The 24611-nt window shown below is 49.7% G+C and overlaps 1 protein-coding gene across 1 annotated transcript; it reads left to right on the top strand.

Annotated features, from left to right (window-relative positions):
• Positions 1-19264, top strand: DAPK3 (death-associated protein kinase 3). The gene is made up of 9 exons (XM_006754061.2): positions 1-110; positions 1030-1186; positions 10355-10715; positions 11021-11150; positions 11764-11812; positions 15794-15820; positions 16418-16570; positions 17552-17597; positions 18054-19264. Exons 2-9 carry the CDS (start codon positions 1125-1127, stop codon positions 18588-18590), a joined length of 1365 nt encoding a protein of 454 aa, XP_006754124.1. The 5' UTR covers positions 1-110; positions 1030-1124; the 3' UTR covers positions 18591-19264.
• The last annotated feature ends 5347 nt before the right edge of the window (positions 19265-24611 follow it).

A 24611-nucleotide genomic window follows, 5' to 3' on the forward strand; every position in this document is an offset into this window, starting at 1 on the left:
CGCGGTGACGTCAGCGCGGGTCAGCGCGTTAGGAGAATCAGCGCGGCGAAGGGACCGGCGGGGCGCGGAGCTGTGGGAGGTGAAGAGCGGATTCTGTTCGCGGTCTGCGGGTATGGAGAACACTGGGGACGGGGAGTGGGGGGTGGTGGTCTGGGTGCGGCGTTTAGAGAGCGGAAAAGGGTCTGGGCCCGGGCCTGCGAGGGGCGTGGCGGCCTCGGGGTAGCTTGAGCAGAGACATGATGGGTTGGGGCCCCTGGAGCTATCTATGAAGGGGGCTCTCAGCGTCTGCCTTGGAGCTTATGCGTTGGTTGGGGGCGAAGGACAACGGAGAAGACAGATTGACTCTTTGCAGGTCCCGTTTGGGGTGAAGGAGACAGGGGTGGAGGTCTTTAACACCAGGAGGAGTGCCTTTGAGGAGAGGGAGGAGGTTAGTCTTGCTAGGACGGTGAAAGTCAGGGACAGGCAAGAATAGGTCCGAGGCTTACAAGAGTTCGGAAGCCATTGCCCATTTCCTGGGGAATTCAAGACGTGGGGAGCACCCCGCCGAGGAGGGTCTAAGAGACTAGCTGAGGTGTGGGGGGAATGGGTAAGGACGAAGAGGAGTTGGGGTTGGTGATGGGCAGGAAGGATGGGAGCCTGCTGAGGCTAGAACTAGGAAGTAGGGCAGGGAGTGTGGGAGGGCAGGGTTTGGGGCTGTGGCGTATGTGGGGGAACTTTTAGGAATGTGTGGGGCTCTGGGAGAAGCCTAGGAGTGTGAGGCAGAGAAAGGCTAGGGCAGTGCGTAAGGAGGTATATGTATGGCTGGTGGGAGTGATGGGAGCAAGGTGGCACGGGGGGCTGACGGACTCCGCGACCTTTTGGGTTGTTTGGTGTCAAAATGAGATGACATATGCAAGGACCCTTCCCAGAAACCCTGCAACTTCAGCGTGGAGTGATGTGAAACCTATGGTTGGTGAGCAGGTTGCGCTGTTTGCCAGGAATAATGGCTAGCATCTCACTCTTTCTTCCCTATTGCCCCGTCTCCTCCAGGGTCACTGGTAGGAGACTTCCCGAGGTCCTGTCCGCAGGCTGCAGTGACCGGGCTTTCACTGGAGCGGAAGCTGCTGGAAGGCAGACCGGCTACCATGTCCACATTCAGGCAGGAAGATGTGGAAGACCATTATGAGATGGGGGAGGAGCTGGGCAGGTGAGCAGGCCCCTCTGACAAGGCTCCGGGGTAGGAGAAAGGCACTTCGGGGTTTTCTGGACAGTATGTTCCCTTATGTCCTGTATCCTACTCTCCAAGAAGCGAGTCAAGTTCATGTGCCAGTGGAATGAGTTTGGGCTCTGGAATCAGACATCCTGGCTGAGAGTCCTTGCTCTGACATCCTTTGTGTATTTCCTTTGGGAAGAAACATAATTGAGTACCTGTGGCACCTAACACAATGCCTGGCATATGTAGGTATTAGCAGGTTTAGTTGGTTGAGGTCTGTCCCTCTCTTTAATTCTCTCTTATGGGGAGCGCTTGAGTCTCCCAGCTCTTGGCATTTCCAGGGAAGGCCTCCTGCCTGGGCCCAGTCTCCTGCCAATTGTGTAGCATTCTTATGGGAGAGAGAGGAGGTTTCCCTTGCCAACCTGGCAGCTGATTTCCTGCCTGGCTGGGCCTTGGATTGTCCCTTGGGAGCTTGCTCCCCCACTTGCCCCAGACCAGCCAGGCACCATCCCCCAACCCCCCATCCCCAGCCTGAAACCTTATTTGGTGAGTTTGCTGCTGGCCAAGGCCCCATGATGTCACCAGAAGGGAATGTAAATAACTGAGCAAGCCCTGCATCAGGCCTTGCAGGCTTCTTTGGGATTCTGAAGTCTCTCCTTCAGGAATTTCCTCTGTTTTGGTAGCCAATGAAGTCTCTCCCTCCCCTGCCTCCCAATCTCAAACTTTATTGTTGAAAATGTATGAGGAGCCCTAACCGGTTTGACTTAGTGGATAGAGCGTCGGCCTGCACTGAAGGGTCCTGGGGTTGATTCCGGTCAAGGGCATGTACCTTGGTTGCAGGCACATCCCCAGTGGTGGGTGTGCAGGAGGCAGCTGATCGATGTTTCTCTCCCATCGATGTTTCTAATTCTCTATCCCTCTCCCTTCCTCTCTGTAAAAAATCAATAAAATATATTTTAAAAAAAAGAAAATGTATGAGGATCTCCTGCTGAGGGTAGTTTGGCAAAAATCAGCAAAATGTCATATGTATATTCCCTTTAACTCACTGATTCTGCTGAATTAATTCAGTGGGAATATATACATACATGGCCCAATGACCTAGAAACAGGAATAATTGCTATAAAGATTTTTATTTTTATTTTATTTTTAAAATATATTTCTTTATTGATTTCAGAGAGAAAGGGAGAAGGAGAGAGAGATAGAAACATCAATGATGAGAGAGAATCATTGATCGGCTGCCTCCTGCACACCCCACAACCCAGGCATGTGCCCTTGGTTGGAATCGAACCTGGGACCCTTCAGTCCACAGGCTGATGCTCTATCCAATGAACCAAACCGGCTAGGGCAACTATAAAGATTTTATATGAGCAAAAGACGGGAAGCCTCTTCAGTGGCCATCACAGCACCTTGCATCGGTGGGTGGAATATTGTGCAGCCATTACAAGAGCCAGGCAGCCCTGGTTAGTGTGGCTTAGTTGGTTGGAACATCATCCCGTACACCAAAAGGTCTCGCAATCAGTTCCTAGTCAGGGCACATACCTAGGTTTCAGGTTCATTCCTTGGCCTCAGTTGGGGTGTGTATAGGAGGCAAATGATTCATTTTTCTTTCTCACATTGATGTCTCTCCCTGTCCCCATTCCCCTCTCTCTAAAAGTCAAAGAAAAACCAACAAAAGAGCTAGGCAACTTGTATAATGTGAGCCACATAGGAAATTTATTGCAATTTAATAAAAAATGTTAAAGCTGTGTCGATTTTAATATTTTTATGCCCTAGCCTGTTTGGTTCAGTGGATAGAGAATCGGCCTGCAGATTGAAGGGGCCCAGCATGATTCCAGCCAAGGGCGCATGCCCAGGTTGTGGGCTCGATCCCCAGTAGGGAGTGTGCAGGAGGCAGCCAATCAATGATTCTCTGTCATCATTGATGTTCTCAATAAAATATATTTAAAAATTTTTAAAAATAATTATAACAACATACTTTATTTAATCTGGTTGAATGTAATTAGCATTTTGCTTGTAATTGCTATAAAATTATTAGTGAAAAATTTTATCACTTTAAAAAAATAAATATTTTTATTGATTTCAGAGAGGAAGGGAGAGGGAGGGAGATAGAAACACCAGTGATGAGAGTCATTGATCGGCTGCCTCCTGCATACCCCTAACTGGGGATCGAGCTGGCAACCCAGGCATGTGCCCTGACTGGGAATTGAACCATGACCTCCTGATTCATAGGATGACACTGGAGCACTGAGCAACACCAGCTGGGCCCCCCCCCTTTTTTTTTATAGGAAGCCTTTGTGTATTTCCTTTATAGGAAATCTAGTGTGTATTGTATGATCACAGCACATTTCAATTTGGATGGGCCTGATAGCTGCTGTGGCCAGTGGCTGCTACCTTGGACAGCACCACTCCATGTAATGGTCCAGAACATTATCAGAGATAAATGAAGTGAAGAATTAATGACACACATCACTGCATACCACGTTGCAACTTGTATAAATTGTAGATGTCCTTTGGACATCTGAGTTCTATCTTTTTTTTTTTTAATTGATTTCAGCCCTGGCCGGTTTGGCTCAGTGGATGGAGCGTCAGCCTGCGGACTCAGGGGTCCCGGGTTCGATTCCAGTCGAGGGCATGTGCCTTGGTTGTAGGCACGTCCCCAGTGGGGAGTGTGCAGGAGGCAGCTGATCGATGTTTCTCTCATCGATATTTCTGGCTCTCTGTCCCTCTCCCTTCCTCGAGATAGAAACATCAACATCAATGTGAGAGAATCATTGACTGGCTGCCTCCTGCCTGCTCCCTACTGGGGATTGAGCCTGCAACTCAGGCATGTGCCCTTGACCGGAATCGAACCCAGGACCCTTCAGTCCACTGGCCAAATCGCTATCCACCAAGCCAAACCAGCTAGGGCAGAGTTCTGTCTTTATGTTATTTCCATTTATCTACTAAAGGACCGAAGAATCAGGTGCCATTATTCCTATTTTATTTTTTTAAAATATTTTTTAATTGATTTCAGAGAGGAAGGGAGAGGGAGAAAGATAGAAACATCAATAATGAGAGAGAATCATTGATTGGCTGCCTCCTGCACGCCCCCTACGGGGGATTGAGCCTGCAACCTGGGCATGTGCCCTTGACTGGAATTGAACCTGAGACCCTTCAGTCTGCAGGCCGATGCTCTATCCACCGAGTGAAACCAGCGAGGGCCATTATTCCTATTTTAGATAAACTGGGTCTGAGAGAAGGGAAGCAGCTTGCCCAAGGCCACACAGACTGTAAATGGCCAAGTAGGATTCAGATCTTGAGACCAAGCCTCGCTGGCTCCAAAGCCGCCAGGTGTGCTGGAACCAGAGATGGGCATCTGGCTTCCACCTACTCATTAGCCAGCTCCACCCCCATGTCCTGGTAATGGACCTATTAGATGCCGAAATGAAGATAAGCCCCTGTGGGTTGGGAAATGAGTGTGTCCTTATGCCCCAAACACCATCCTCCTCCAAATGTTCACTTTCTGCCTCTGAAGTTGGCCACCATGATAGGCTGTCTGTTTCAGAGGTGGGAATTATACTGGAATCCAGGTTGGAGTAGATGTAGGTCTTCCCTAGCCTGGCTATTTACTGTCTTTGGGGAATTAGCTGCAGGAATCACTGTGGTGAGAGGGATTACAAGTAAAGCAATCCCACATTTTCCTGTCCCAGGAGTCATGGGGCTGAATTAACTGGGAACTTGTTTCGTGTGTGTGTGTGTGTGTGTGTGTGTGTGTGTGTGTGTTCGTTCTTTCTTTCTAATTCAAGTTCACATCGACCATCTCAGGAAGTAAATTAATTTGTGTGTTGATGAGTCTGTGGACTTCTACCCTGGCTTTCATGTCATGGAGTGGTGTGTGCATTTGTATTAGCTCAGACATCCATTGCAAAGTGCCACAGACTGGGTGATTGAAATAGAGATTCATTATCTCCCAGTTCTGGAGGCTAGAAGTCTGAGATCAAGATGTCATCAGGGTTGGTTCCCTCTGAGGTCTGTCCTCTTGTCTTTTCTTTTTTTAAAAATTCTCACCGGAGGATATGTTTTTATTGATTTCTAGAGAGAGAGGGAGGGAGAGAGAATGAGAAACATCGCTGTGAGAGAGAAAGATCCATTGGTTGCCTTTCATACATGCTCCTACCGGGGATCGAACTCACAATCTTGTGTATGGGACGACACTCCAACTAACTTAGCCATCTGGCCAGGGCTGTCCTCTTGTCTTGTAGATGGCTGTCTTCTTCCTATGTGTGTCTGTTTCCTAATCTCTTGTGTTTTTTTCCCCTAATCTCTTCTTATGAGAAGACCAGTCATATTGGATTAGAACTTATCCCAGTGACTTCATTTTCACTTAATTACCTCTTTAAAAGGCCCCATCTCCAAATAGTCATATCCAAGGTGCTGAGTATTAAGGCTTCACATGGATTTTGGGGGGGCACAAGTCAGCCCATAGCATCTTTTTTATCTATTCCCATGAGCTCTGTCTTAGTTGTCTTTATTTGTTAGTTCATTTTGGGATAAAGTTAAAGGAAAAGTATCTTTGTATTTGAAAACTAGTGGCCTGGTGCACAAATTCGTGCACATTGAAAGGAAATTAATTAGAAGAAATATTTTAATATCACTATTCGCCCTTTCTCTATAATAGAAGTGTCAACCAAATTCATGATGGACAATGACAGATCAAAACACACGCGTGCGATTGGCGCCAGCGAGAGCTTTATATATATACAATAGATAGATAAACTTGCTTAATTAGGCCTGCTTTCTGATTTAGCTAAACTTTTTCCAGCCCAGTGAAGCACCCCAACTTCTCCTTCAGGTAATTGTCAGCAACACAACAGTAAACATCAGCATGAAGCAGATTATTATTATAGATCACGCAGGGAGAACAAAGGGTAAAATAACTACAGCAGTATTTGACTATTCTGCGCAGTGAGAAAACCTGAAGTCATTTTCAAGGTCCACCATTTCTTCTTTTCAGTCGGATCAAGTTTCTAAGACTTTTAAATCTCCATTTTCTGGCTAATGAAAAGAAAATAGGATTCCACCGAGTCTCCTGTCTCCCTACTCCAGGACTTCTGGGAGGATCACATGAGATGAGGCACGAGAAAACGCTTCACAGACATTTGGTTAAAGTGTGACATCTTTGCACCTGGCTTTAGAGCAAGTTGTGTTCCTGGACTGAAGAAATTGCAAGGAGGCTAGTTGTCGCTAGGGAGAGGAAGCTGGGCGTTGCTATGTGATGTCATTACCTGGTGCCGAAAGTGACTGTTTGCTGGCTGGGCTGGGCTGTGAGCCACATTTTGTGCCATGGGATCTCGGCAGTGTTGGCTACGATTTGGTGGGCTATTGCTAAGGGTGGTGGTGGGGCCTGTGTCCCACTTGGGGGAAGCAAGTGTTGCTTTGTGGGCACCAGGTCTGCGGTGCCGTTTCTCTGTAAATGGCCAGTGTGCATCACGGCAGCTCCTGCATTGAGCATCTGCCCCCTGGTGGTCAGTGTGTGTCATAGCGACTGGTCGGGTGGTCGGATACTTAGAATATTAGCCTTTTATATATATAAATTAGGCCATGTGTTCAGCACTCACTTAGCCCAGCATTCCTGGCACAGGTGAACATTTGGCATTCGCTGTCATTACCGCCAGGGAATCATTGTGGGATGGAATGTGGGCCTGGAGGAGTTAGTTTGGATGTTGGCAGAGGGGAGGGAGAAAAGCATTTCAGTGTGAGGCAAGAACATAGATACCCACGGGACTGTTTTGGTGGATTCATGGTGGTGAGACCTAATTAGGGACACCACCTGTCACGTCTAACTTGTGCCCTCGACTTTTAGATTAGTATTTTAGTTTCCTGTTGCTGCTGTAACAAATTGCCACAATTTAGTGGCTTAGAAAAACACATGTTCATTATCTTAAAGATCTGGGATTCAGCCCTAGCTGGTTTGGCTCAGTGGACAGAGCATCGGCCTGCGGACTAAAGGGTCCTGGGTTCGATTCCGGTCAAGGGCATGTACCTTGGTTGTGGGCACATCCCCAGTAGGGGGTGTGAAGGAGGCAGCTGATCTGTTTCTCTCTCATCAATATTTCTAACTCTCTGTTCCTCTCCCTTCCTCTCTGTAAAAAAAATCAATAAAAAATATATTAAAAAAAAAAGATCTGGGATTCAGGAGTTGAAATGGCCTGGCTGGTGTGGCTCAGCCTGGGTTGCCAGCTTAAATCCCCAGGCGGGGGCTTGCAGGAGGTGGCTGATCGATGGTTCTTTCTCAGCATTGATGTTTCTCTCCCTCTCCCTTATATATATATATATATATTTTTTTAAAGGAGCTGAAATGGATCTGCAGGATTGGTTTCTCTGGAGGCTCCAGGGAGAATTGTTTCTGGCCTTTTGTAGAAGCATCGCATCCTGGGCTCGAGGCCTCTCCTTCCATCTTCACAGCCAGCAGTGTAGCTTCTTCCATTCCTCTGACCCTCTTGTCGCCCTCTTATGTGGACCCTGTGATGACACTGGGCACCCCCTGGTAATCCAGGATTATTTCATCTCAGGGTCCTTAATTCCACCTGCAAAGTTTTTTGGGTTTTTTTGCAATGTGAGGACACATTCATAGGTTGCCTGGATCAGACATCTTTGGAGGGGTTGTTATTCAGCTTACCATGATCGGAAATAATTTTGTCCATCTTGAACTTGCCCCACCTTTTTATTTTTATTTTATTTATTTATTTTTATTTTTAAAGTGCGGGCAAAATATATTGAAGAAAAAAATAATTTGGACATTTGATAGCTCTCTGGAGTGCATTACATAGAATTTATCTCTCTTTTAAATAACAGCTACCTTGCCCTAGCCAATTTGGTTCAGTGGATAGAACATTGGTGTGGATTGAAGGGTCCCAGGTTCGATTCTGGTCAAGGGTATGTACCTTGGTTGCAGGCTCGATCCCTAGCCCTGGTCGGAGTGTGTGTGGAGGCAACCAGTCGATGTGTCTCTCACATCGATGTTCTCTCTCTCCCCCTTCCTTCCATCCTCTCTAAAAATCAGTGGGAAAATACACTCGTGTGAGGATTAATAAATAACAGCTATCTTCAGATATAATTAACATAGCATACAGTTACTCATTTAAAATGTATAATTTCATGATCTTTAGTGTATTCACAGTGTTCTGCAACCATCACCACTATTATTAGAACATTTCATCTCCCCATTAGCAGCCACCCCATCCCCTTTCCCCAGCCCCTGACAACCACTAACCCAGTTCTGTCTCTGAATTTGCCTGTTGACATTTCACATACATAGAATCACACGCTGTGTGGCCTTTTGTGCCTGGCTTCTCTCACTAAGTGGCATGATTTCAGGGTCCATCCACATTGTAGCGAGCGTCAGTGCTTCACTCCTTTTCATGGTCACATAATGTTCCCCTGTGTGGATGGACCACATCTGTTCATGTGTTGATGGACAGAAACGTGTTTTGGCTGTTGGGAATCATGCTGCTATGAACATTTATGTGCAGGTTTTTGTGCAGACACATGTTTTCATTTCTCTTAGATACATACCTAGGCATGGAATTGCTAGGTCAGATGGTAATTCTATGTTAACCATTTGAGGAACCACCAGACTTTTCCACAGCAGCTGCCCTATTTTGCATTCCTACCAGCTGTGTGTGCACGTTCTAATTTCTCCACATCCTCACTCTTCTCTTGTTTTGAAAGTTGTGTGCATTTTTGACCCTGGCCAGGTAGCTCAGTTGGTTAGTGTCATGCAATACTCCAAGGTTGCAGGTTGGATCCCCAGTCAGGGCATATATAAGAATCAGAGAATGGCTGAAACCGGTTTGGCTCAGTGGATAGAGCGTCGGCCTGTGGACTGAAGGGTCCCAGGTTCGATTCCGGTCAAGGGCATGTACCTGGGTTGCAGGCACATCCCGGGTGGGGGATGTGCAGGAGGCGGCTGATCGATGTTTCTCTCTCATTGATGTTTCTAACTCTCTATCCCTTTCCCTTTCTCTCTGTAAAAAAATAAATAAAATATATTTAAAAAAAAAAAGAATCAGAGAATGCATAAATGAGTAGAACAACAAATCAGTTGTTCTACTTTCTTTTCTTGTTTCTCTTTCTTTTTTCTTAGTTTTTTAAAATAATGAAATATCCTATAAAAAGTTGAGTCAGTATGGAATTTTTAAAAAATATATATTTTATTGATTTTTTTACAGAGAGAAAGGGAAAGGGATAGAGAGTTAGAAACATCAATGAGAGAGAAACATCGATCAGCTGCCTCCTGCACACTCCTACTGGGTATGTGCCCACAACCAAGGTACATGCCCTTGACCAGAATCAAACCTGGGACCCTTCAGTCTGGAGGCCGACGCTCTATCCACTGAGCCAAACCAGCCAGGGCTCAGTATGGAATTTTATCAGATAAATAAGAAACCCTTTTTGCTGCCCTTATTTCCTCAATCCCAGTCCTCAGAGATGGCTTTTGTTAACAGCTTGGTCTGTGTCTTTCAGACCTTATTTTCTGCATATACGTACATAAATACATCTGTATGTATAGATAATACATACCATTTTTAAACAAAAAGATCTCATCCTGTATGTCATTTTGCAGGTGGCTTTTTTCACTGAGCTTAAAGAGTCGTTTTCATTCTTTTTCATGATGGTGTAAGATTCCACTGGATTTATTTCCATGATGGATTTCAGTTCCCTCTTGGTAAACATTGAGCTGTTTTTATTTTTTTCACTGTTGCAGAAATGCCAGGCAGCCATTGTGTTTTGTGCGCTTTGCACTCCCATAGCAGCATACCTACTGGGTACATCTTGGACGCAGTGGGGACTTGCACCTACGTGGTGCCAGGAGCTCGGAGAGTGCTGCCCCAGGAGATGGTGGCGGGCCTAGGTCCCTCTTGATCAGCCATGGGCAAACTACAGCCCGTGGGCCGGACCCGGTCCGTTTGAAATGAATAAAACTAAAAAAAAAAAGACCGTACCCTTGTATGTAATGATGTTTACTTTGAATTTATATTAGTTCACACAAACACTGCATCCATGCTTTTGTTCCAGCCCTCCGGTCCAGTTTAAGAACCCATTGTGGCCCTCGAATCAAAAAGTTTGCCCACCCCTGCTCTTGATGCTCTGCTCACCTCCCTTCCCGCTCTGTCCCTGCAGCGGCCAGTTTGCCATTGTGCGGAAATGCCGGCAGAAGGGCACTGGGAAGGAGTATGCAGCCAAGTTCATCAAGAAACGCCGCCTGTCATCCAGCCGGCGGGGGGTCAGCCGGGAGGAGATCGAGCGGGAGGTGAACATCCTGCGGGAGATTCGGCACCCCAACATCATCATGCTACATGACATCTTTGAGAATAAGACCGATGTGGTGCTCATCCTGGAGCTGGTTTCTGGTGGGGAGCTCTTTGATTTCTTGGCCGAGAAGGAGTCGCTGACAGAGGATGAGGCCACTCAGTTCCTTAAGCAGATCCTGGATGGCGTCCACTACCTACACTCCAAGCGTATCGCTCACTTTGACCTCAAGGTAAGCCCCACTGGGAAGCTCTGGACCAGGCTGGCTGGCCGGTGCAGGTGAGGATGGGGGCTCAAGAGAAGGTTCTACTTTCATGGGCACAGAATGTACACTTCCTGGACCTGTGATGCTCTGGGAGTTGAGGAGAGAGACCTGCTCAGGCCTGGACCCTCAGGGTGGCATCAGCCTGCCCACACCCCACGGGCTGGGAGTTGGGGGTTGCCTAGGGAAATTCCAGGTGCTGTTCCCAGAGATGCCAGGCCAGCAGAAGCAGCAGATCCTCCTCCCACTGCCCTGCTCTCCCTTCCCCCACCCAGCCCGAAAACATCATGCTCCTAGACAAGAACGTGCCCAACCCACGCATCAAGCTTATTGACTTTGGCATCGCTCACAAGATTGAAGCCGGGAACGAGTTCAAGAACATCTTTGGCACCCCAGAATTTGTTGGTAAGGCCCTGCCTGTGCATCAGGGGCTGGGGCTTGGTAGGTGTATTCAAGGATCTCCAGCAGTGTAGGGTGAGTTGGGCCTGGTCCCTGGATGCCTGACTCATGGCCCTCAGTGCCCTGGCATTGGGCAAGGGGAAGCTCAAGACCTCAGGTTGGGCCCTGCCGGTGTTTAGAGCATTGACCCACGTACCATAGGGTTGCAGGTTCAATTCCTGGTCAAGGGCACATACCTGGGTTGTAGGTTCAATCCCCTGGCCTCGGTGGGGGCACTTGAGGGAGGCAACCAATCGTATCTCTCTCACATCCATGTTTCTCTCTCTCTTTTTTTCCTTCCCCCTCCTCCCTCCCTCCTTCCTTTCACTCTCTCTAAAAATCAATGGAAAAATATATCCTCAGGTGAGGATTAACAATAACAAAAAGACCTTGGGTTGGTGCTATCACTGTCCCAGCCTTCCTGCCTCAGAGCTGGCCTTGCCTGTGCATTTGTGGGTGTTTTCCCGAGTGACCCCCCAGTTACCTTCAGGGGTGGGGGGGACTGTTGGCTATGTGCCCAGTGTGGCCTTAGATGCAACCAGTTCCTGACCCTGTATCTTCTGTTTCCCTGTCCCTGCAGCTCCTGAGATTGTCAACTATGAACCCCTGGGTCTGGAGGCGGACATGTGGTGAGTCAGGGGTAGCTTTGGGGACCCAGGGCTGCCCAGCGCTGAGTCCAGCATACACACCTGGGCCCACTCCTTGTGGAATCTCCCCCTGCTCATCCCCAGGAGCTACAGGCTGGGGCATTGCCCATCCCATGGTCTTGGTGCTGTGGGGCACAGGCAGGACGGACCATTGCTTTAGAATAGGGTCAGCAAAATGCAGCCCAATGGCCAGAACAGGCCTAAGAGCTGGGAGTGGTGGTCTCAGTTTCTTTAAAAGGGGCATTAAAAACAGCAGAGCCCTAGCTGGTTTGGCTCAGGGATAGAGTGTTGGCCTGCAGACCGAAGGCTCCTGGGTTCGATTCCGATCAGGGAACGTACCTCAGTTGCAGGCTCCTCCCTGGCCGAGCCCTGGTCAGGGCTTGTGCAGGAGTCAACCAATCGATGTGTTTCTCTCACATGGATATTTCTGTCTGTCTTTCCCTCTCTCCTCCACTCTCCCTAAAAATCAATGGGCAATGTCCTTGTCCTCGGGTGAAGATAAAAAAAAAAAAAGACAAATATGCGGCAGACCATTAGTGGCCCATAAATATTCACAGTGCCCTGTCTGACCCTCTATAACAGGGGTCTTCAAACTACGTCCCGTTGAAAACGTTTATCCGGCCCGCTGGGTGTTTTTGCCGCCGTTGTGTGCATAGGAATTTGTTCATAGTTTTTTTTTAAACTATAGTCCGGCCCTCCAACGATCTGAGAGACAGTGAACTGGCCCCCCCTTTAAAAAGTTTGAGGACCCCTGCTCTATACAGTTTGGGAAAGGGTTGGAAAGGCATTAACAGGAATGGTGGTGGCAACTGTGTTCCGGAACCACAGTGAGTAAGTGGTGGAAAACAGTTACACGTGGGGATCGGCCGGGGCCATTAAAACCTTCTTGGTTTCTGTGGCACGGGTAGCGTAACTTAAAGCATGTAGGCTGCTTATGCTGCTTGGCGCTACTGCTGGGATCTCATCCCCTAAAGCCCCTGCGTCTGCCTGACTTGGCGAGTCACACCAGTCCTCTTCATGAAAGAGTATGCTCGTGACCCGTCTCTTAACTAGCAGAGTTTTCTTCTAAGGTGAGAAGGGACTAATTCTTGGGCTCCTGGCCTGCTGTTAAGCACTGCACATGCGCTGTCTGAACCCACCGTGGGGAGCGGGTGCAGCAGGGCGGAGGAGGAGGAGGACCCGGACCTGGACCTTTGCACTGTGCAGCTCTGGCTATGCAGGCATAGCCAAGGGCAGATGCGTTCTGTTAACTGCAATTAGGTCCTTTAGTTTGTATTTTTCTTGTCTTATCCAGTGATGGACATGATGCGTTAAGTTTCACTAGTGAAAGGCAGTGTCAAATATTTGGGTTGTATTATCCTGTGGTGGGTGTTATTGTCATGTGAACATCATGGGCAATTGATGAATTTTGATTGTTAGTAGTTATTTCATAAAAGTGCAAAATAACTTGGAATTTCTGATTGGAGTGCAGCAAGGCAAAAGCAATAAAAACAGACCAGAACACTAGCTAAGGACTCATTTGTGTGACTGCTTTGTAAAGCATCCTGGGGCTATAGCGAAAGTAACAGTAAGTCAGTTCTTTTACGATGTTCTTGAGACTATATTCAATTTTTTAAAAAACTAATAGGCTTTATTTTTTAAAAAAAATATTTTACTGATTTTTTTACAGAGAGGAAGGGAGAGGGATAGAGAGTTAGAAACATCGATGAGAGAGAAACATCAATCAGCTGCCTCCTGCACATCCCCCACTGGGGATGTGCCCGCAACCCAGGTACATGCCCTTGACTGGAACCGAACCTGGGACCTTTCAGTCCGCAGGCTGACGCTCTATCCACTGAGCCAAACCGGTTTCGGCTAGAACAGTTTTTAACAAATATATATTTTTATTGATTTCAGAGAGGAAGAGAGAGGTAGAGAGAAATAGAAACATCAATGATGAGAGAGAAGCATTGATTGACTGCCTCCTGCACAACCGCACTGGGGATTGAGACTGCAACCTGGGCATATGCCCTGACCGGAGTCAAACTGTGACCTCCTGGTTCACGGGTCGATGCTCAACCACTGAGCACTGGTTAGGGCATAGAACAGATTTTGATTTACAGAAAAATTAAGCAGATAGTACAGAATTCCCAAATAATCACTCCAAATCCCCATTACACACACAGTTTCTCCTGTTATTAACGTGCATTAGTATGATTTATTTGTTGCACAATTAACGGATACGTTATTAATGGACATGATATTGACACATTGTTACTATTAATTAAAGTCTTTGTTTATTCATATTTCCTAATTTTTAACCCAGTGTTCTTTTTTTTAATCCATTGTCCTAGGATCCCATTTAGGATACCATATGACATTAAGTTGTCATGTGTCTTTAGTCTTCTCTTGGTTGTGACAATTTCTCAGGCTTTCCTTGTTTTCAGTGACTGTTACAGGCTGAATTGTATGCCTCCAAAATTCGTATCTTGAAATTCTAACTTCAGTATCGCCTCTTTGGAGATAGTGTCTATAAAGAAATAAAATGAGGTCATTAGGGTAGGCCCTAACCATTACGCCTGATGTCCTTATAAGAAAAGAAGATTAGGACACAGAAGGAAGAGCATGTAAAGATGTGATAGAATAGTAAGAAGCTAGGCCCTAACCCAGCCGTGGGCAAACTATGGCCCGAGGGCCGGATCCGGCCCGTTTGAAAATAAAACTATTGAAAAAAAAAGACCGTACCCTTTTATGTAATGATGTTTACTTTGAATTTATATTAGTTCACACAAACACTCCATCCATGCTTTTGTTCCGGCCCTCCGGTCCAGTTTAAGAACCCATTGTGGCCCTGGAGTCAAAAAGTTTGCCCACCCCTGCCCTAACCGGTTTGGCTCAGTGGATAGAGGGTCGGCCTGTGGACTGAAGGGTCCCAGGTTCGATTCTGGTCAAGGGCATGTACCTTGGTTGCGGGCACATCCCCAGGAGGGGTTGTGCAGGAGGCAGCTGATGGATGTTTCTCTCTCAGCGATGTTTCTAACTCTCTATCCCTCTCCCTTCCTCTCTGTAAAAAACTCAATAAAATATATTTAAAAAAAAAAGATAGTAAGAAGCTAGGAAAATTCCAGGGCAGGCGGAATAAGGAAACTAAGACAGATAAGTAGCAGTTTGCAGCCACCTAGTAAATCCTATCTTCCTTAAAACAAGGACATTTAAGAGTAAATGGTTTGCACTTCTCCTCCCCAGCCAGAGGGTAAATAGCTTAAGTCATCCTATTTAGGGAGACAGATAACAGAAATCCAATTAGTGCCGTTTGCCAACTACAACCAAAGGGTAGACAAATGAAGGGAATAAATCTCATTTTGGTACATCAGCATAAAGCTGATGAATAGTCTATTGATTCTCCCCTAACACCTCCCCTAAATGCCCAGCCTTTAAAATCCCCTGAAAATGAAGGTCCCAGCGCGTCCTCCCTCTGGGAGCATACCTGTGCCGTTCCCTCCTCCTCCTCTCCCCACAGGCACGTATCCCCTAATCTCTAAGGGATCCCATGAAATTTACAACTGGGGGGAAATGGTCCTTGTTTCACTGTCCTCAGTGTGTTTCTGCTGTGGTCAATACATTATTGCTTGCTTTTCTATAAAAAACAACACAAAAAACTGTTTGCCGATCCTTCTGGCCCTGTGCTGGGTCCCAGGTCTGCAGGGACTGTGGGCCATGGTGCTGTTTGCCCTGCCCTCACTGTGGCCCCTTTGATCCTTGACAGGAGGGTGTGGCCAAAGGTGTTTAAGTAGCCAGTCCTGAGACCCCAGGGCAGGAGAAGGGGAGCAGGGCTGACAGCCTGCTGTCCAGCTGGCCCAGAAACCTTGGGCTTACAGCGTCCCCATGTGGGCTCTGGGCCCCTGCCCTGTAGAAACTCTGGGAGTCAGGGTGCTGCACCCCGCAGCTAAGCTGACCTTCCTCTTCTCATGTGTTCTCTTCTAGGAGCATTGGTGTCATCACCTATATCCTGTGAGTACCCGCCTGACACTTCCTGCTGCCCCCCTATCATTATGTTTTAGGAAATTCCAAGGGTTATGGGAGCCATATATCCAAGGACCAGGCTGAAGACCAAATATATGTTTTGTACCATAAATTAGTATCTATTGCCCAGAGCCCCACAGGGGTGGTGGTGTGGCCCACGCAGTGCAGAGTATCAGGAAGCAGGTGACACCTGTGTGTGTCATCACCAGTGATGCCAACCTTGACGGTGTGCTAGGTGGCATCAGTCAAGATTCTCTTGGAAAGTGACTGTTTTTTCCACTGGAATCACTAAATGTTCTGGGGCAGATTCTCTGAGATTGTACATCTACATAGATACTTTGAGCTTCCACAAGGATTTTCACTCACAGGTTTTAGCATCTATCTTAGCTGGGCATTGACTGCTTACTGCCTTCTGGTTGGCAGCCAGGGCGGGGGCTGGTTGGAAGGTCCAGGAAATGCATGTGTGGGATGGTTAGGGCTCAAGGTCTGTCTTCCTCTGTTGGCCCCTTCGTGAGCACTTCTCCGGGCAGCAGCCTGGTGATGGAACAAACACAGGGGACACTGAGCCCCATGTTTGTCTTCCAGTTTGAGTGGCGCATCCCCATTCCTGGGTGAGACCAAGCAGGAGACCCTGACCAATATCTCAGCCGTGAACTATGACTTCGATGAGGAGTACTTTAGCAACACCAGCGAGCTGGCCAAGGACTTCATCCGCCGGCTGCTTGTCAAGGACCCCAAGTAAGCACAGGCCGGGCAGAGGGGTCAGGGAGCAGCCCCGTGGGAAGGCCAAACGAGTCTCCCTGGAATGGATGGTGTGGCCGAGAAGACCTCTCTCCAAGTCACCACGTTTTCGTAACTGGCTTCTGCTTTGGGCTGGAGATAGCAATGGATGGCTTAGGTTGGCCCACACTGTGTCTTAAGAAGTTTTTTTTTTTTTAAATATATTTTATTGATTTTTGACAGAGAGGAAGGGAGAGGGATAAAGAGTTAGAAACATCGATGAGAGAGAAACATCGATCAGCTGCCTCTTGCACATCCCCCACTGGGGATGTGCCCGCAACCAAGGTACATGCCCCTGACCGGAATCGAACCCGGGACCCTTGAGTCCACAGGCCGATGCTCTATCCACTTAGCCAAACCGGTTAGGGCAAGAAGCTTTAATTCATTGCCAACTTTAAAATTGGGGTTTCACATGAAATTCCAGGTTGCTACTTTTTTTTTTTTTTAGGAAAAAAATCCCAAAGTCCTGGCAGCACAGAGCCTCCATTCACAGGGGGGTGCGCTCTGTGGCCGCAGCCCTCCCTGTGTATTCTGCCCATTCTTGTTGCCTCCGGCCCCTCCTGTGTGTACCTGAGTTGTGAGCTATTCGTTGTTTGACCCCAGTGTTAGGTCTCGACCCTCAGGGAATACCGAGAACCTGAGCCTATGCCCCCAAAGGTGCCTTGACAGGCTCCCTGTGGCTGGCTTAGCAGAGTGGGTGCCTGGATTGTGTGTATAATTTCAAGGTCATCTCAGGGACTCGTGGCCAGGCTGGAGGGTGAACTTAGGAGTTGGCGGTCCTCAGGGACAGGTGTCTGAGCCAGCCCTGGACGGGCTGCAGAGAGCAAAACGGGGGCAGGGAGAGCCTGGAAAACCCCTTCCCGGCTCGCTGCTCCGTGGGGGAGGACGGTGCAGATGGCACACATGTGACTAACCCGGGCTGGGGGGGTGCTTTTCCAGGAGGAGAATGACCATCTCCCAGAGCCTGGAGCATTCCTGGATCAAGGTGAGGTGGGGGCTGCTCCCCCTGAGGGATGGGGGTCGTGACAAGCCCTCAGCATCCAGGGAGGGTCGCCAAAGTGGTCGTCTGGGCAGTGGGAGATGAGGTGCCCCCTGAAATGGTGGCAGAGCCATCTCTCCGAGGCATCCACTGGCACCCTTGGTCCCTCTGTGCACGCACCTGGGCCCCCTCCCACAGAAACTTTCAGAAGGGGTCACCTCTAGGCCAAAGTTGGCAGCCTTCTGTAAAGGGCCTATCACTATATGTTTTGCTCTGTGGTCCCTGACATCAGTATTCAGCTCTGCCTCCGTATCAGGAAAGCACCGTGACATATGCATGCAAATGAGCATGTCTGTGTGCCAACAAAACTTTATTTACAAAAGCAAGCAGAGGGCTGAATGTGGCCCTCGGTGGTCAACCACCTGCCCCCTGTTCCAGGCTGTGTTCTCTCTCCCCCTGCAGGCGATCAGGCGGCGGAATGTGCGGAGGGAAGACAGTGGCCGGAAACCGGAGCGTCGGCGCCTGAAGACAGCCCGCCTCAAGGAGTACACTATCAAGTCCCATTCGAGCATGCCCCCCAACAATACCTACATCAACTTCGAGCGCTTCTCCAAGGTACTGGAGGAGGTGGCGGCGGCCGAGGAGGGCCTGCGTGGGCTGGAACACAGCCGGCGGCTCTTCCATGAGGACATCGAGGCCCTGACAGCCATCTATGAAGAGAAGGAGGCCTGGTACAGGGAGGAGAACGAGAGCATTGGCCAGGACCTGCGACGGCTGCGGCAAGAGCTGCACAAGACCGAGGCCCTCCAGCGGCAGGCCCAGGAAGAGGCCAAGGGTGCCCTGCTAGGGGCCAGCGGGCTCAAGCGCCGCTTCAGCCGCCTTGAGAACCGCTACGAGGCTCTGGCCAAGCAGGTGGCCTCCGAGATGCGGTTTGTGCAGGATCTTGTACGCGCCATGGAGCAGGAGAAGCAACAGGAGGTGGAATGTGGCCTCCGCTAGAGCCACGTGGAGGGTGGGTCCAGAGGGTTCTGGTGGTGGGTGTCCCCTTCACAGCCCTGGAGCCATGCCCCTCTGTCTTCATTCTCTGGCTCTAGAGAGTTCCCGGGCTGGGGCTGAGATGGGAAGAGGCTGGACTGGGTGGGATGTGCTTCCTGAGGCCCAGAATTCACTGCTGAGAGGAGGGGCTTGGGCGGCTCTGCCCCAGGAAGACGATGCTGATCTGGGCAGCCTCTGCACAGCCTGCCTCCCCTGGCTTAGCCTCCCTTACCCCCCACACACCTCTCTCTTTCTCTCTCTCATTCTCACAATGGTGACAGGGGGTGGGGTGGTGGTGGCGCTTCTGGGGTAGTGTCATTTCTGGAACTCTGAACTCTCTGTAAGGGGGTGGTACATCCAAGATGGACTGGCCGTGTGGACACACATGCTTCATGCCTGGCCCGGTGGCAGGGAGGCAGCCTTCATGTCTCGGGTCAGGGGGCTGCAGGGCAGGCAGAGTACATGGAGCAGGGCCTGGCCACCATCTTCAGGCCCTCCCTGCCCATCCAAGCGCACCCAGCCTCGGGGCGGGTTTCCGAGGGCCCCTGCATGCCCCCGGGCTCGGAATCGCAGGGGCCTCTGCTGGATATGGGCTCTCCTGCGAGCTGAACGGAAATAAAGCCCGATTCTGACATTTAGCCGTTGTCTGTGCCTGGGCCAGCTTTGGGTCACCTGGTGCCTGGGTTGTGAGCTCGATCCCCCTCTCGAGATGGGAGGTGGCTCCTCCAGGGTCAGTGGTGGAGGGGGCCTCTGAACACTGTTCTCCCCAGTCCCTTGCTGGGGCCCTCTGGACCCTGAACTGGGCATCATGGCCAGAGCTGAGGAGATGACCCAGCCCGTGAGGAGCTGTCAGTCTGGCGGTAGCGTGGGGAGTAGGAGGGCATTGTGGCTAAGCATGTTGCCTAGATGCCGGAAAGGAAATATCTGCAAAAGCTGAGTCTATTTCTTCCTTGAGGCCCAGGAAGTTCCTGGATGAGGCAGGTCTTTGGGGGTCAGGCAGCTGGGGACAGGAGTAAAGAGCCGTCACCTACCCTGCAGCCCTCCCCAATGTGGAGCCGTCTCCTCTTTTCACTCCCTCATAATGCCAGGTGCAAGTTTCTCATGACACATAGTTCCTGAAGGGCCAGCGCCACCAGTGGGGTCCCTCCCCTGCCCAGTTCCTGGCCCTGCCCTACCAGCCCCTGCCTGGTTCCTTTCTCCAGTGCTGCCTTTTGAACTGTTAGGGCTCCAGGCCAGCATCCCTTGGAAGGGACCACATGGAGTGGTCACAAAAGGCTCATGGGCCCAGCGGCCCTTTCCCCAGAGAGCCCTAGGACTCCTTAGCCACCCCCCACTCAGACTCTGTGCTGTTCTGTGTGGGGAGAAGCCCATTTGATGGCCTCTGCCTCTGCTGGTTTCCAAGTGCATCTGGCTGGGAACCCTCAGGAGCACTGCCCTGGACTAGGGCTGAAGAGGGGTTGCAGGGGGCAGTGCTGCTGTGTGCCACTAGGTGCTGCCCTTGAGCAGCATCTTGTACCTCCTAAGAAAGTTAGCTAAGGTTCAGACTTGAACAAAATATGGGTCCCTAGCTGGTGGCCACTCTGAGCTCAGAGATCTCTGCTGCAGGTTGGGTTAAGTGAGGGACACCCGTGTAGACCCTTCACCCCCAGCCTGGCCAAGTGCAGGGAAGAACCAGCAGGTGGGACTGGTATTCCTGCAGAGGCTTCTGCTACCAGGACACGGCCAGGGCTGAGGTAGGGCCTTGAGACCTGGCTGTGGGGTCCGGTGGAGGGGGTGGGACCCCCTCCATGAGCTCCATTGCATTGCATATAACACCTCTGCAAACGTGTCTGCTGTGAGCCGAAAGGAAATAAAGCCCCAATTCTGACGCTCAGCTGTTGTCTGTGGGCAGCCAGCTAGGGTCACCTGGTGCCCGGGTTGTGGGCTCGATCCCCAGTAGGGGGCGTGCAGGAGGCAGCTGATCAATGATTCTCATTGATGTTTCTTTTTTTCTTGGTTTTTAATTATAATTTTCAGACATTTGAAGGAAACCTCTCTTTATTTCTTTCCACATTAATTTCTAGGCCAGCTTAGAGTTTCTCTTAAAAGTTTTGGTCTTTTTTTTTTTTTTTACACTAAGCAACCTACAGGGTTGTTTTTTGATATCATTGATGTTTCTATCTCTCCTCCCTCTCTGAAATCAATAAAAAATATATTTAAGAAAAAAGACTAGGTAGATGCCCTGGCTGGTTTGGTTCAGTGGATAGAGTGTCGGCCTATGGACTGAAGGGACCCAGGTTCAATTCCAATCAAGGGCACGCGCCTGGATTGTGGGCTCAGTCCCCAGTAAGGAGCGTGCAGGAGGCAGCTGATAAATGATTCTCATCATTGATGTTTCTATCTCCCTCTCCCTCTCTGAAATCAGTAAAAATATATTAAAAAAAAAAAAAGACTAGGTAGAAACTGAAATTCACTTGGGCTCACACCTACCCTTTCAGTATGCAAGGCCCACCATGCTGCAGCACTAAATCAGCATCTTCCGGGAGATGATGGGCAGCTGTCCTTGCTCTGGAGATGATTTCTGCCCCACTCTCCTGACCTGGGTTACCTTAGGTGGCTCGGCTCAGTGCAGCCCCGGTTTACTCAGTCTGTCAGTGGAGGGCATGGGGAGCCACCTTGGGGCCATAAAGCACCTCACCAGAGTACCAGAGTGTGCAGCCCACTTATCCAATAGCGCTGCCCATTGCAGAGCCTGCTAAGCTAGTGTGCTGTTACTCAGCACGACCGCAGCAGGCAGACTCCGAGATGTACCTCAAGGACCCCTGCCCCTGCCAATCAGGCCCCAGGAGCGGCTGGCCTAGTGGCAGGTTCTGACCAACAGGACTCGTCAGAGGTGATAGAGGTCAGCGCATGTGGAAAATAGAGCTCTGGATAAAGACCATCTGTTCACTAAGCACACTAGTGAGGATGTCGTAACCACAGACCCATCGCAGGCATCCCTGTGTTTGAGGGAACTGCAGAGGAGCTTTGAGAGCTCTCTGAGAACATCTGTAACCTCTTCCGTAACCCCACCCGCATAGTGAAGTCCAGTTTCCCTGCTCAGCTTCCAGCAACAATTTTCCAAGGCAGATCCAGCACCGGTTTAAAGGCACCCTTGCAAATGGAGGGCACACCGAGGCAGCCTGCTGACTGGGGGGCCAGCCCCCCCACCAGTGCCCAGTCTCACAGTGGTAGCCCTATCTTACTCCTCTCTTCAGCTACAGTGACAAATGGGTATGAGTCATGGAGCAGCCCAAGACCTGTGGGGGTCACCCTACCAGGTTCTGTGCCCGGGACTCTGCTCAGGTTCCCGATCCAGGCAGGCTTACCGGGCCACCCCATCAACCACACAGTAGGACGCCTTGTTGCCTTTCACTCCTTTGAGCTCTTGGCTATTTCTGTGCAGAAGACTAATGCTGAGTGTTTTGTCACCTTCCATGTGCGACACTGATGCACGTAGGTGCCTCACCAAAGCCAGGCTTTCTCGTCCTCTAAGACTTTTCCCCTTATCTCATGGATTCTAAAGCAAAAGCTCCTGACTGCCAGCTCTGTGGGTTGCAGACTGGTATGCCTCAGGTGGGGAGAGCTGGAGACAGGCGTGAAGGTGGCTCAGCCTCATGGAATTCTTTTTATCATATACAAAAAATACTACTGGTCGACTTAAAGTCCTCTTGCTTTTTCCCTGTGGGAATGTCCAGCACTAATTTAGTTCATTTACTTTTTATTTAAATCTTTTTTTAAATGTATTTTTATTGATTTCAGAGGGGCAGGGGGGAGGGAGAGATAGAAACATCAATGATGAGAGAGAATCATTGATCGACTGCCTCCTGAACGCCCTCTACTGAGGATCGAGCCCGCAACCCGAGCATGTGCCCTTGACTGGAATCAAACCCTGGACCCTCCAGTTCGCAGGCCAATGCTCTATCCACTGAGCCAAACCAGCCAGGGCCTAGTTCATTTACTTTTTGTTTTATTTTGAATTTATTGCTATGAAGATGAGAGCATTACACCATTACCCTCTTTATATCACTTATTTGGCATTATGGTATGCATTCTGAAGCAGGTAAATCTTGTTTGCTCATAAGAACTGTGTACATTCTTTCTTCTTAGCCAACAGGCAGGGCTATCTTTGTGAGGAAACAAAATTAAGACTTGTTATTTTCTTATAAAAAAATGTGGATCCCTTGCCGAAACCGGTTTGGCTCAGTGGATAGAGCGTCGGCCTGCGGACGCTCCCGGGTTCGATTCCGGTCAAGGGCATGTACCTTGGTTGCAGGCATATCCCCAGTGGGAGATGTGCAGGAGGCAGCTGATCGATGTTTCTCTCTCATCGACGTTTCTAACTCTCTATCTCTCTCCCTTCCTCTCTGTAAAAAATCAATAAAATATATTTTTAAAAAATGTGGATCCTGACCCATTTGAGCTTTCAGATGAAATCCAGCTCTGGTCAACACCTGGATTGCAGCGCCCTAGAGAGACCTTGCAGAAGGCCCAGGTAAGCCATGCCCGGTTCCTGGTCTGTGGAAACTGAGATACCACACATTTTAAGCCACTGTTTGTGGTGGTATGTTCTGCAGCAGTAGCTGACTAATCTATACGAGTATATATAAAACCTAATATGCAAATAGTCCGAACAGTGGAACTGAACAACCGAACATCTGAACAACTGGTTGCTATAACGTGCGCTGATCACCAGGGGGCGCGCGTGGAACATGGCGGGTGTTGGCTGTGGCAGGATGGTGGAGCAGGTGAGCGGGGGGCTGGGGGGGGTGCCAGACCAAGGCGGGGTGCCGGTCACTGTCATTGGGGCGAGCCTCTGGTGGTTACTGATAATTCTTTGCTTGCACCTGGTGCCGACACCGGCCCCGCTTGCACTGCAGGTGGTGCCGGAGCCGCTGCTTGCACCCGCTAGCAGCACCCAGAGCCGCTGCTCGCACCTGCTGCCGGCCCTTGAGGGCTTCTCCACCTGCCCCTTGTACCCGTTGATGGTGCGGCCCCAGTTGCTCCGTGCCATCAGCAGGTGGGAGCAGAGGCAACAGGAGCAGGGCTGCCAGCAGATAGAGGACTAGGGGCTGCAGCGAGAGGGGCCGGGCGGGGGCGTGGAGAATGGGCCAAGACCCGCCCCTGTGCCCACCACAGCCTCCAGGCCCACAGTTACTTTCAAGGTGCACGAATTCGTGCACTGGGCCCCTAGTACACTGATAAAAGCACACCACAACCACTTGCCAATTTACCGAACTATTTAACTTCTGCTCGTTTCCCGTCTTTTAGCACTTGGTCTGTTTGCTGTGCCTTTGTTCCCTTTTCTTTCCAGGATTGTGATTAGGGGTACATGTTAGCACTGGGCCATCATCTTCCTTCTGCTCTGGGAGAGTGATCCACCCAGCAAATCCGTGGAGTAAGGGCTCCCTGTTGTCTGGTTTTGCCCTTATTACCTGCTTCTTTTTTAAAATACGGAATGCTTCACGAATTTGCATGTCATCCTTGCGCAGGTGCCATGCTGCACTTCTCTGTATCGTCCAAATTTAGTATAGGTGCTGCTGGAGAGCACACTGCCTGCTTCTTAAGATGGTTTGGAGGCAGCAACTGTGGGATCCTTGAATTCCATCCCTCCAGCTGTCAGGAGTCTACCCCTATGTTGGCTTAGGATTTGGCTGCAGTGTGTATGAAGCTCTTCGGAAGGTGTTTATCTGAAAGCAAAGATCATGCCCACCAGGGTGAGGGAGGGAGGCCCGACTTCCACAGCTGGCCCTCCCCCTGAATTGCAGCGTGATCTCTGGCGGCATGTAAGCCTGCCCTGGCCTCCACGTTCCTAGATGCAAAATGGTAGTAATTCCTCCTTTCCCTGTCTGAGACGCCTTGAGGATTAAGTGGGAATTCGTAGAGGGGATTTATAACCATCAAGTGCTGCATAAATGTTGATGGTACAGCCGCCAATCCAATCAGAGAACACCAAAGCTGGCATTC

The sequence above is a fragment of the Myotis davidii genome, unplaced genomic scaffold (genome assembly GCF_000327345.1).
Source record: "Myotis davidii unplaced genomic scaffold, ASM32734v1 scaffold551, whole genome shotgun sequence".
NCBI lineage: Eukaryota > Metazoa > Chordata > Mammalia > Chiroptera > Vespertilionidae > Myotis > Myotis davidii.